Source organism: Armigeres subalbatus, chromosome 2 (genome assembly GCF_024139115.2).
Source record: "Armigeres subalbatus isolate Guangzhou_Male chromosome 2, GZ_Asu_2, whole genome shotgun sequence".
In the NCBI taxonomy this organism is placed as follows: domain Eukaryota; kingdom Metazoa; phylum Arthropoda; class Insecta; order Diptera; family Culicidae; genus Armigeres; species Armigeres subalbatus.
In genome coordinates, this window is record NC_085140.1 from 17,328,387 (window position 1) to 17,340,786 (window position 12,400).

The 12,400-nt window shown below is 41.4% G+C and overlaps 1 protein-coding gene across 10 annotated transcripts in view; it reads left to right on the forward strand.

Annotated features, from left to right (window-relative positions):
• The first annotated feature begins 280 nt into the window (after positions 1-280).
• LOC134217986 (novel acetylcholine receptor chaperone) overlaps positions 281-12,400 on the forward strand; it is a 36,339-nt gene continuing 24,219 nt past the window's right edge. The window contains exons 1-2 of one of the 10 annotated variants that reach the window (XM_062696862.1): positions 281-677; positions 1,054-1,682. In XM_062696862.1, coding sequence (XP_062552846.1) covers positions 1,515-1,682 — 168 coding nt within the window. In that variant the 5' untranslated portion in view covers positions 281-677; positions 1,054-1,514. The other 9 variants (XM_062696853.1, XM_062696854.1, XM_062696861.1 and 6 more) reach the window with 9 other exon arrangements.

Consider the following 12,400-nt stretch of genomic DNA (forward strand, 5'->3'; position numbering starts at 1 on the left):
TAAATCTCTGCAGTTATTTATGAACATTATTGCTCGATTGCTGTATTATGCCCTTAGTCAAAATGAACTTCATGGATTGAAAATCAAAATTGCCCAGATATTCGATATTTTCGTTTGCCATATCCCAAAAATCTTTGTGAAAATGATGAATACCGCTCATAATTCCATTTTATTATTTTAGGCCATAAATACTATCCAGTTGCTCCTACGTGCAACGCTGCTTTGCATATAGCAGAGCAGGAAAATTCGTCACCGGTCGTTCGCCGGTCAGTCAGTGTGATGTAGAGATCAGAACGAGAAACACGACCACGCCGACCGATACCGTACACAGCCAGTTAAAATAAATATCTTGAAAGCAAAAAATTGCGAAGGAACCACTGCTGCCGATATCATCCAAATTTAGTGCTTGTGTGTATATGTGCCGAAAACTATGGAATATAGAAATCAACAACCCTCTCAAGGATATGCCATTAGGCATTTCCACTGCTTTTTGTCTTTCATGTACAATTAAGTTGTATTGAAAGGCTATAATTTCACTTCGAAAACGAGCTTTCGATGGAAAACCAATCGACTTGGGCTGGACTAATTGAGCAAATAGTCGATTGGTATTGATAGTTTTGTATATTTCGCTGTTTTTCTTATTGTGAACCTTCGAAGTGAAATTGAAATTCGACATGGTTTGTACCCTTTTAAAAGTTACGATTCGATACGACGAAAATAGTGTATAGTTGTTGTCTTGGTCAACGCCAAGAAAAGCATTACCAATTCTAGGTGAATCAATTAGGATGTTTCCGTATAGCTCCATGCTTGCAGCCAGCCAGCCAGACAGGATAATTTGCCTCTCCTCGTTGCGTCGACAGTGAATGAACCACCCTCGGCAAAGGGAAAAGTATCTCATTTTCCCGTATAGTGGAGTTCAGTACTTAGTGAGAAAATCGATTCAGTTCGAAGTGTGACAACGAAAAACAGAGAGCGCAAAGGAGTTTTCCGTGCTTCACGTAATTCAGTGGCTGCAGCTTGGCTCGATAGTTTGGTGTCTAATTTTATAAGCAGATAATTTTCACATCAATAAGTGCAAGTGAATCTGACTGTTGACAAACGTGAACCAGGCGGGTGGAAAATTAAAAATAAGTAGCGAGAAAAAATCGATCCGGCAGGAAGTCTAATGGGTGGAATAAAGGATGGAAGCGAAGAAATGGCCCTTGGTGTGTAAATATTGTATCTACGCGTGACACCAAAAAAGAAGGTTATCGAAAAGTGAAAAAAGGAAAATCGAAATTTTACTGTGATTCTTAGTTTAAAAATACGAAAAATTCAAACAGCACGACGGCACATACCATCGGCCGTAGCACAAAATAAAGGCAAACAGTGTGCAAACCTGGGTGATTTTTCTCCCCCATCAGCGACGAGTACGTGACACTGAGTGTTCCGAAAACTCTCGCTCGAGTCTAACAAAAGCAGCAAAAAAATAAACCCACCGTGATCATCATATTCGTCAACCCAAGAAGGCAGCCATGACGACCGGTAGCGCAGCATCCTCGGCCACGTCCAGCGCCGCAAACACCCAACGGATGGGGTCGATAGTGCTCAAAAGCCTCTCGATTCTGCTAGGGTTGTTCTTCATCTTCATCGGACTGATGAAACTCACGCCTCACATCAGCAAGGACCTGCATCGGGATTTGGTAAGTGCGGCGGTGATTTTTTTGGTGTGGGTGTGGGGATGGCGCAATCGACGCGACGCTACAATGGTGTTGTAAACACAAACAGTGCCTCTGGCGGATGTAATTCAAGGTTCGGCGGTTGATTCACTTTTCACCGTCTTGTTAGCGTTGTTGATGTGAATGATACTCATAGTCATAGATGCCTTAATGACGATACGTTTACAGGGCTATGAAGAATAGAGTGGGGCACTTAAACGAATTATTTTCTGTCGTTTCACTGTTTCTTTTTGATTGATTAAGCAATATAATAATGTGCTGTCGTAATCCTCTAACGATAACATGCTCACTAGCCTTGGTAGATGAATACATCCAACGCAATATCATGTATTTAGTCTAGGCTAGCCTAGCGTATTCAATTATGTAACATATCGTTCCCCGAAAACATGATGCATTATTAATTTACATAATACCGTGTCATGAGCGTGTTTAAGGATGTTCAAGTCAGCTGAAAAGTTATTCGTGTTGATTCAAATCAAACGGACGAACATAACTTGTTCTTGCAATTCTAGAACAAGCGGAAATACAGTGGGAATCAGATCGGTCTTGGGATTATTCACACGTTTCGGCCCGGATGCTCAACTGGGCTAAAAACGGTGCGGATATCGGAAAAAATACTAGTCGAACATCTGTTGTTGTAGTCAGTGCCCAACGAAACGTCTACGTTTCTACGGACATTATAGCCAGGTCAATTGTTAGTAGGAAGAGATAGTCGTTCTTCAGATCAGAATTCATCCTTAAAGTGATGTAATCTGAACAACTGGAATGTTCCAATATAGCTAGAAAGCTGTTTTCCGAGGAAAGTATTATTTGTATGATTGGATCTTCTGATAAGTAGGTATGATTTTCCGATACAGAAGAAATTTTCGTAATTCAACTATATTCACTTCCATTTATTTAATTAACACGACAACACTGAATCAACAAATTTACGCCACAATACACGGTTCAAGGCCACATCTCTCCATCCTCTCATATCCGTAGTGGACCACCGCTCTTATGAGAGTTCTGTACATGATATATTAGGTGCGGTTGTGAATCTGTTTTGAACGCAGTTTCTTTTAGAGACCGTAGAAAGCCCAACTTCCACAGATTAAGCGCCATCGTATTTTACGATTATTTAGCATTATTACCAGCCATTAACAAGGATTCAAGGTAGATGAATTCCTTGGGCACTTCGAAACTATCCCTGTCTATCGTAAAACTGCTTTCCAGGCGGGCTCTGTCGCACTTGGCCCCCCCCAATAGCATGTATAAGTGTTGGTCAGAATGATCAGGAAAAGCAAAATTTCATAAAAACCCTAGCAGCACACATGTTCCACACAAGTTACTGCATCTTAAATGTGACCAGATTCAGTCACAATCAAGTTGCTGCAACCATTTTGGTCTGACTTGTGCTGCTCGGGAATTCAAATAACCATAACTCAGTGAAATATCAACCGAGTTTTATTGTTCTACCATTTTGATCTTTTTTATATTTTTACAGAAACTAGAGTTTTTTTTAGGTTTATATATTGATGTCACAGATCGGTCGACAAACATCTGAGATATGGCGGAGTTGAGTAGTAAAGGAGTTGAAAGTAAAGTTAGGAGTTAATTTGACCTTTCTTAATTGACAATCAACTCAGTCGATTCTTTCGCTTATTTAAGGTCAACTTCCCCGAAGAACTCATATTTTTATAACTATTTAAAAAATCGTAAACACCGTAAAACCGATGTGACCGATGGGTGAATTTTTCAATAAAATATGGGTTCTTCGAGAAAGTTGATCTAAAATTGGAAGGGTGTTTTTCGACTGGATGGGATGTACTGTTCGGAGGATGGCTTTCTCAGTCTGAAGTATCAAAACGATGGTTTAGTTACTTGCCCGACGTTTCGGCCGATGGGTTGTGGCCTTTTTCAAGGGTCGTATAGTTCTATTACAATAATTTACGATGGACGATAGACTATACGACCCTTGAAAAAGGCCACAACCCATCGGCCGAAACGTAACCAAACCATCGTTTTGATACTTCAGACTGAGAAAGCCATCCTCCGAACAGTTGATCTAAAATAAAATAAAAAATCGATCGAGCGAATAAAACATTTTTGACGGGAAAGGTCAATTGCAAAGGCATGACATGATGAGAGGATCATCTTAATTCATCAATGGTCTTTTTGGTGTTGGTGATGAACATTAATTCTCAAGATTTGAGGTGTGGTGCTTTCATGTTCGCGCTGCTCCAATCAATTCTATGAATTTTTTTTTCCTAAGCGAGGGTAAACGGAAATCTACAAACAGACACCTGAGGATGTTAGCTGGGGATGGGCTCGCCCGACCCACTAAAACCAAAACTCTTTCGCCAGCCAGTATCCCCCGGCCCACAATTAAGCAATACATCAGGGGAGGACTATTGAGAACGCTCACGCCTATGCTAACGCACTCGACGTTATAACACAACATCGACTTCAAGGCTTGTAGCCTCACCACCCGTCGATCGCAAGCTATGATAGTAACCTATCGGTCTGTATCACAAACTCGCGTAGGAGACGAGCACCCTGACAACAAAGACCGCGCGGGAGGTCACCGCAGCCCACCCGCGACGTTTTTGTTGTTGGGGTGAGCATGGTGTTCACTGCATCACAATAGTCTCTACTGCAGCTGCTGGTTTTGTTCAAGACGCCACCAGCGCTGAAGTTTCGACATAATTTGTTCATCGCATTCCATATAACCTTTGCCCGATACATTCTCTCGACGAGGTTGTTCGGGATTGTGTCCATGCTGCTGCCGTTTCCAACGATCTGGGAAGTTTCCTTCGTCCAGGCAACGTTGGAGGCAGCTCCCGAACATAGGAATACAATCCGGACCTGGTGCCTTATTTAGCTAGAGTTTTCTTGCAACGGCGATAAGCTCATAGTTAGTCACTATAGCGGTACCACGTTCACTGACTCGTACGGTGTAGCGGGCCAGTCCGATGAGTCATGCTTCGGGAACAAACCTTCAACGATCCTGGCTAGCATCTACGGGGATTTCTCAGCAGGTGTGCTGTTGGTCCTAGCCATCACTATCCTGTGTGCATCCCCCATGGAATATTATTGGCCATCCTACACAGCACTTCAAAAGGCTATCTTATTACATTTGATTTCGTAGTTCAGAGCCCTGCTCGCTGTTAGGGAAACCCGGCGTCTTTGTAGCCTGTCTGCCTCGGTTCTAGCACGTCGCAATCTTCTTTTAACTCTAAGACAGATTCTGAGAAGATCAGCTATCGTGCTCGTCCACCAGTGCACCGGTTTTCGGTTGCCGGTTGGCATATTCCTCCTGGGCATCGTCACGTCACATGCTCGTGTTAGGACATCGGATAACTCATCACTACTAAAGCCTGGAGTCCGATTTTCCCACCGTTGTGATTCTTCCCGCGGTTCTGGGTCGAACTGCGAGGTACGCCATCCTAGATTAGCTTCACTGACCCGCCTTGTGGTTCTGTTGGGGGTATAGCTAACCATAAAACGTATTTCCTGATGGTCGTATACCCTTCGTGAACCATCCATTCAGGCTCCACCGTCCATCCCACGCTGCAGAAGGTCACATCAATGCATGACTCGCCATATTCGTTCCTCTGAACGTTGACGCTTGGCCCTTGTTCAGCAGTACTACGTTCAGTATCGCTAGAGACTCTAGCAGGATATGACTTCTAGCGTTAGTGAAACAATAGGCCCAATCCACTGCCCACGCGTTGAAGTCACCTGCTACAACTAATGGTTTAAGATCAGTTAGTCTCGCTACAAGATTATGTAACACCCTAGTATACTGCTCTATGCTCCATCTACGAGGACAGTAGCAGCTACAAAAGTAAACTCTGTCTACCTTTGCTATAACAAAACCCTCATCATCAGGAGATGACACTATCTCCTGGATGGGGTACTTCCCGCAAGTCCAGATGGTCACTATTCCGGACTTATCCTCAACCCAATTGCTATGTTTACCAGGAATTCGGTACGGGTCGGACAGCAAAGCAACATCAGTCTTTTTCTCGTGCACCGACTGTTGTAGCAGCGCTTGTGTTGATCTACAGCATCAACGATCTTCAATTATTTGGAACAGCATTCAATGTGTATCGATGGATCCATCCCCCCGCAATAGCAGCAAATCTCGTAGCGATGGCGTGTTGATTGCTGTTTCTCATTATTATACCAGCACTCACATCGTAACAGTCAATGGTCGCGGATTGGAACGGGTCTCTGTTTTCGCTTCCCTTAAAGGCAGGATTGTGCGAATGTGTGCAGTATATATTCCGCCAGATAAAAGCAAAGATGTTGATACAATCAACAAGCATTTGGCTTCCGTTCAGGAGTTAATTGACATGGGGTCGCCAACCGATACGCTACTTATTTGCGGCGATTACAATCAACCGCGAATGCATTGGTCATCGGATGAAGAAGAAATTCATTGTGTAAATTCTTCGCAACTGCCCCTTACATCATCTACTTTAATGGACGGAATGGATTACCTCAATCTCGGTCATGCCAATCTTGTGCGTAACTTACTCGGCCTTATACTGGATTTGTGGTTCTGTTCGTTCGAGTGCCCTGCTGTTGTAGATTGCTGCACTGCTCCTTTGCTTCCACTGGACTCTCATCATCCATCGCTTGAAATTTCAATTCCAGCCGTAACAACTAACAATGTTTCGTTACATGTACCGTCGGATGTCTCACTAAACTTCCGTAAAACTGATTTCACGGCGTTGCAAAACTACCTGCTGACTGTTAAGTGGACGCAAAGTCTCTCATCGAATAGTGTGGACGAAATGGCAGAGACTAGAGTCCTACAAGAAGAGTAACGTCATGTGCCACGTTTGACAGGTCTCCTGCTCGTTTGGAACGCGCATTTGTATGGAACTGACAGACGATTCTGTTCCAATTCTGACACTTGACGACACTGTTATTATAGTCACTGTAGCAGAGACGTTTTGTGCAGAAATCGTGTCGTGGCTGCACTCTAATGTACCGCATAAACGACCTGCAGCGTCACCTGCTCGGAGCACCCGTGAATTAAAAGAACTGAAACGCACACGTAATGCACAGCAACGTAAGCTTTGAAACTTACGTACCCCGGAGACAGTACGTTGCTTTCATCGAGCCACTAATGCATACCGCCATCTGAACGCATCTTTGTACAAATCGCATGTGTTACGAGTTCAGTCAAGCTTAAGAAGAAACAAACCCTAGAGGATTTTTGTAAATTCAAAGAGGAAGTCTGAATTTGTCCCATCAACCGTTTACCGTTCTAGATGAAACGGAATCTAGTTCAGCTGCAATGTCCTGTTAGTTGTTCGCCAAGCATTTTCAATCAGTTTTCTCGACCGACGTAGCCTCTGCACAAGAAGCTGAGTTAGCGGCTCTAAACGTTCCGATGAATGCAGTTGACCTCAAAACGTTTACGATAACCCCAGAAATGATCATGGTGGCAGCATCAAAGATAAAGAATTCCTACTCTCCTGGACCGGACGGCATTCCAGCCGTAATATTTCGTCGCTGCATAAGAGCTCTTACACAACCCTTGTGCCACATTTTCAACCGTTCATTCGCCGAAGGAAAATTTCCTTACGTATGGAAACAATCGGTAATGATGCCGGTATACAAAACGGGTGATCGTCGTAACGTTAAGAATTATCGAGGGATAACTAACCTTTCAGCTGCTTCTAAATTATTCGAAATCATAGTGAGTAGTGTGATTCTCGAGGGCACTCGAAATTACATTTCCTTTGACCAGCATGGATTTATGCCCGGTAGATCAGTTTCTACTAACTTGATGGAATTTACATCGACGTGCATAACATAGATCGAGGATAAAGCGCAGATCGATGTCGTCTACACGGACCTGAAAGATGCCTTCCCAACAAACATTCACTAGTTGAACTAACATCAGTGTGATGATTTAATTCAGCGCTGTGTTGAATTATGTCTGTACTATTTCTTATCACAACTTCTGTTCAAGCTTTGTTCACACAATTTTGGCGAAGTTATACAACTACAACATCTCATTTTGAAAAACAACTTTATTAACTGATTCGTTAAACCTTCAATAAGCATTTTACTAAGCCTCAATTCAGCTACATGTGAATTCTTCCAAAATAATAACGCATAGAAGGTAACATCAGTAAGATCTCCAATGAACGTATTTTGAAGTAATTGCTATTTTCATATAATCATTTTAAAATTTTCCTAAATCGGGTCTCGAACTGCTGTCATTTGATCATCCGCCGGTAACGTTGTCATCCGCGCCATCCTTGATTTGTTAGATATGATTCACTCAATGCATAACATAAATAATCTTATTGCTGAATATGAATCATAATCGGACTCTTATTCAATAAGTCGATCTGTCAAAATACAGTTTGTTAATAACTGTACAAGATTTTTATTTCAACCATTGTTCAGCCAGTCATAACCATCGCACACTAGGAAAAATACGTAAAAATAATGTCGATAAACGATAAAATAAAATCCGTCCCCAATTGAGATTGCTGACAGCTCACATCGGCTGGCCCAGCTGATTCCAAACTCGATGAAAATAATAACAAATAGCCGTCAGAACAGTTAACCCAGATGGTGCAATTGTTCACGAACCTGCATTTCCAGTCACAGGGCTTCAAATTTGATGAATTTTACCAGGTGGGATGACTGAGTTGAAGTTTGTTTGTTATTGTTTTCATCGAGTTCTGCAGTAGAACCCCATTGATAATAAAATGGTTACCTGGTTTTCCGTAATTTTCACACCGGGCTTAGCAACCTCTATTTATGAATTTATCGGAATTTATGAAAATAAAATCAATGTATATTCGGCCTACCTCAGAATCTCTTAATAATCGGTTGCGATATGAATGTCAAATGCTAAGATTATTCCAATTTCGTCGCAATAAAGATCAACATCCATGCGATAATATTGGGATTCCACACATCAAAGATTCAATAATTTTCCGATGTTATTCAACGGCGTTATGTCCGGCTTTTAGTAAATTTAGTTCCGCATGAATGCATGATTTTTTTTTATTGCTTTATTGCAGTTTTGTTCGTTATAATCTCCGACAGCTTAATAAATCACGAATATAAAAAGCATGTCTTGAAAATAAATCATTATTTTCCATATAAATCAAATTTCCCAGATCTATAGAATCCAGATTTTCTCTCAAACTTAAAAGCATTATGTTTTTTCCCACTGTGCGATAGATCAGATAAATGTGAAATCCAATGGTTAAGAAGGATAAAGGTTAAGAAGGATGTCAAATGCCTGCTTATTAACTTACTATTCAAACTCAATTCGACCACCCTTTCAAAGCATCACATCATAGTCGAACAAAGAACTTTAAAAATCATTAGTTCAGCACATTGTTAAACTTCCCCAATTTGCTGAAATGTGATAAAACGAAAACGTAAGTTCGACTCCAATTAAAGGTAGTGAACAAATAAATTGGCCATGTCGAATACTAGTTATATTAATTGCTGAATTGAAATCTGTCTAGCAAATTATTCAGCATCCATTTTATTCAGCTACAAAGATCACAAATAAACAATAATTCAACCTAGATGCTTATTTGTAGCTTGTCGTTGTTTGTTGGGTTTGATAAAATTGGCCACCGTATACTTCTTTGAAAATTATCTCGACTTGGATTCTCCATACAACTATTGTCCTGGCTGAATTCGTATCTAACTGGCAGAGCATTGCGTGTGAAAATTGGCTCCTGTTTTTCGACGATTTTTTCTAATACGTCTGGGGTCCCGCAAGGTAGCAATCTCGGTCCCCTCTTGTTCACATTGTTCTTCAACGACGTGACGTTGCTACTGCGAGGTGATTGTAAGCTAGTATATGCAGACGACTTGAAGCTGTTTTTTATTGTACGTTCAATTGAAAACTGTGAACGCCTCCAAGCGCTGCTCAATGTATTCATCGTGTGGTGCAGAAGTAACAAGCTGATTGTTAGTGTCCCTAAATGCGTGGTGATAACGTTCCATCGCATTTCATCACCAATTGTTTTCGTCTATTGCATTAACGGAGTATCGCTGACCAGGGTACAACAAGTAAAGGACTTAGGACGGCTGTTATCTCTAAAGCCACTCGTCAGCTGGGTTTTATCGCCAAGATTTCCAAAGACTTTACAGACCCATATTGCCTGAAATCACTCTACTGTGCCTTGGTTCGACCCATATTGGAAACAGCTTCGATTGTTTGGGCCCCATACCAGGTTTCATGGTGTTCAGCCCTGCGAAACTTGCCCTGGCGAGATTCTTCAAATCTTCCTCCGTATCCGGATCGGTGCAGACTTCTAGGACTGGATACGTTACAACGACGAAGGAAGATCCAGCAAGCGTTGTTTGTTGGGAAACTTCTAACTGGAGAAATTGACTCACCGCATATACTGTCACTCTTGGATTTCCGTACACCCCCAAGGCTGTCGCGTACCACGAATCTGCTACAACCTAGATTCCGCAGAACGTCATTTGGATATCACGAGCCAATTACAGCGTGCCTCCGAATGTTTACGCAGGTGTAAAACTTGTTTGAGTTTGGTGAAGCGTCCAGTAGATTTTCGAAGAAGCTGTACAATTCAGTGTTAATTTAGTATTGTAGTAATTGTAATTTAATATTATATCATTCATCAAGACTTTGGGTCAGATGAAAAATTTTAACAAATAAACAAATAAACTTGCATGACCGAGCCCGTCTAGAGGCTGAACATGCCTGCCTACCGGATGGGTTTTTGTTGTCTGCGATGTCTGTGGACATCGTCTATCTGCGTCGAACGCAATGTATTGCGAACAAATCGGTTGAGGATAAGTTCCCGAAAAATGAGTGACACTTTTGCTACATTTTGGTACGTGGGTGCGCACAGACACACACATACACACAGACATCACCTCAATTCGTTGAACTGAAAAAAACTTGCCTATTCAGCTTAAATTGTTTGTTTGGTATAGTCTACTTTGGCTACGAAACAAACTGTGGCGGAGGTATACAAATGTCAGTCCCGTGGTTTGAATTTGTAGTTCTCATACTCATGTTAATCAAAGACACGTTCTTCCCTGGTTTTTCCCAGTATGTAATTGGAATCAGGTTTTCATTAAAATAAATTCTAGCATACTTGTGAATTTATTCAATTCGCTGATCTGTTTGGAAATTGCCCAACAAGTTTAGCCTCAAGAAGTAGATGCACTAATGCACAAATGTACCATGCGTCTCCATATGCTAGAAAACTCATTTTTTTATCATTATTATTGTGTACGAATACTCATACGACTATGCACATTTTTAATATCTTATTATATCCCTTCACAAGCGATGAACCCCTTCCTTTTTGAATAAATAATCTCATAATTTTCTCAATCAAAAAGCCAGTCATGCAAAAAGGCTCGGCAATGTCGTTGAGCTTACTCTGTATATCGGAACACCATTGAGCGAGCGTCATCAGCCAATTTGAAGTCGATTGATTATCGGATGCCATAGCAGTCCGTGGTTTGGTTCACGGTCAAAAACATGGGACAAATATGCGTATGACGGCAGAGTAACAGTGATAGATTCCATCCTTGCATCAGCTACGACCTGGGTAGGGTCAGACAAGCCCCATTATGCAGCACTCCGGGCTAGGATAACTTTGCATAGAACTTAGAGAACTGGGCAAAGCAATACAATACCTCGGCAATTATCACATACAGTCAGGTCACCCTTGTGTCTGACGGTGTCTCAGAACACGCAGAAGAAGCTTGCGCGATTGAAACAACTATTCCGATTGTTGCATCAAACAAGGTGGATATTGTTGTTTCAATCTTCAATGTTGTTGGTTCAACACTTGTTCACTATTGTTGTTTCAATCTTGCATTGTATGATTGAAACAATAATGATATTTTTCTTTTGACAACCATTCCATAATTTGGAAAAACTGTATAAACTGATTAATAATAATCATCCTGTCTACATGAAGTAAGCACGGTGCAGAGGTAAGGTGGATGACTCTCATTCCCCATGTAACTAGTTCGATTCTGCTTCTGTCACTTTTTCCTCTTTTGTTGTTGTCATCATATTGCCGATAAAGTAGTTTCGCAGCATTTCCGAATGTAAAAAACAACCATAAATATTGTTGTTTTCTGATGCATTATTTGACAGTGACAACTGGAAAGCATGGTTGAAACAAATATATACGAGAGTTGAATCAACTATCGCGTATGGTTGATTCAATCCTATTTGTGGTTGTATCAACAATAAATATTGTTATTCATAAATCAATGCATAATAGACTGGCCCAGCTTAGTATGGGGAGAAAAAAAATGTCCTCGAACGGGGCACCTCCCAGGATTGTGTCTTTGGGTGAGAAAATTAATCTCTCAAAATTTCAGCTCAATCGCTTGTTGCATAAGCTGGCGCATTTGATTTCAAGTTTGTATGGGGATTTCAGCCAAAATATATAGGAAAATACACCTCCGTCACTCATTCGATCTGGAAATTGGTTCTGATTGCTCGATTGACCTCAGAATTGCAAAAACGGCAGTTGGTATGCTACAGAACAATTTCACAGAACATTGTATGATGGATTCTATCACAAACGCCCGAATGACACTCGTCCGAATGACAAACGCCCGAATGTAACATAATTTGAAAAACTGTATAAACATTTGCCCGAATTCCATTCACCCGAAAAGACCAAACGCCCGAA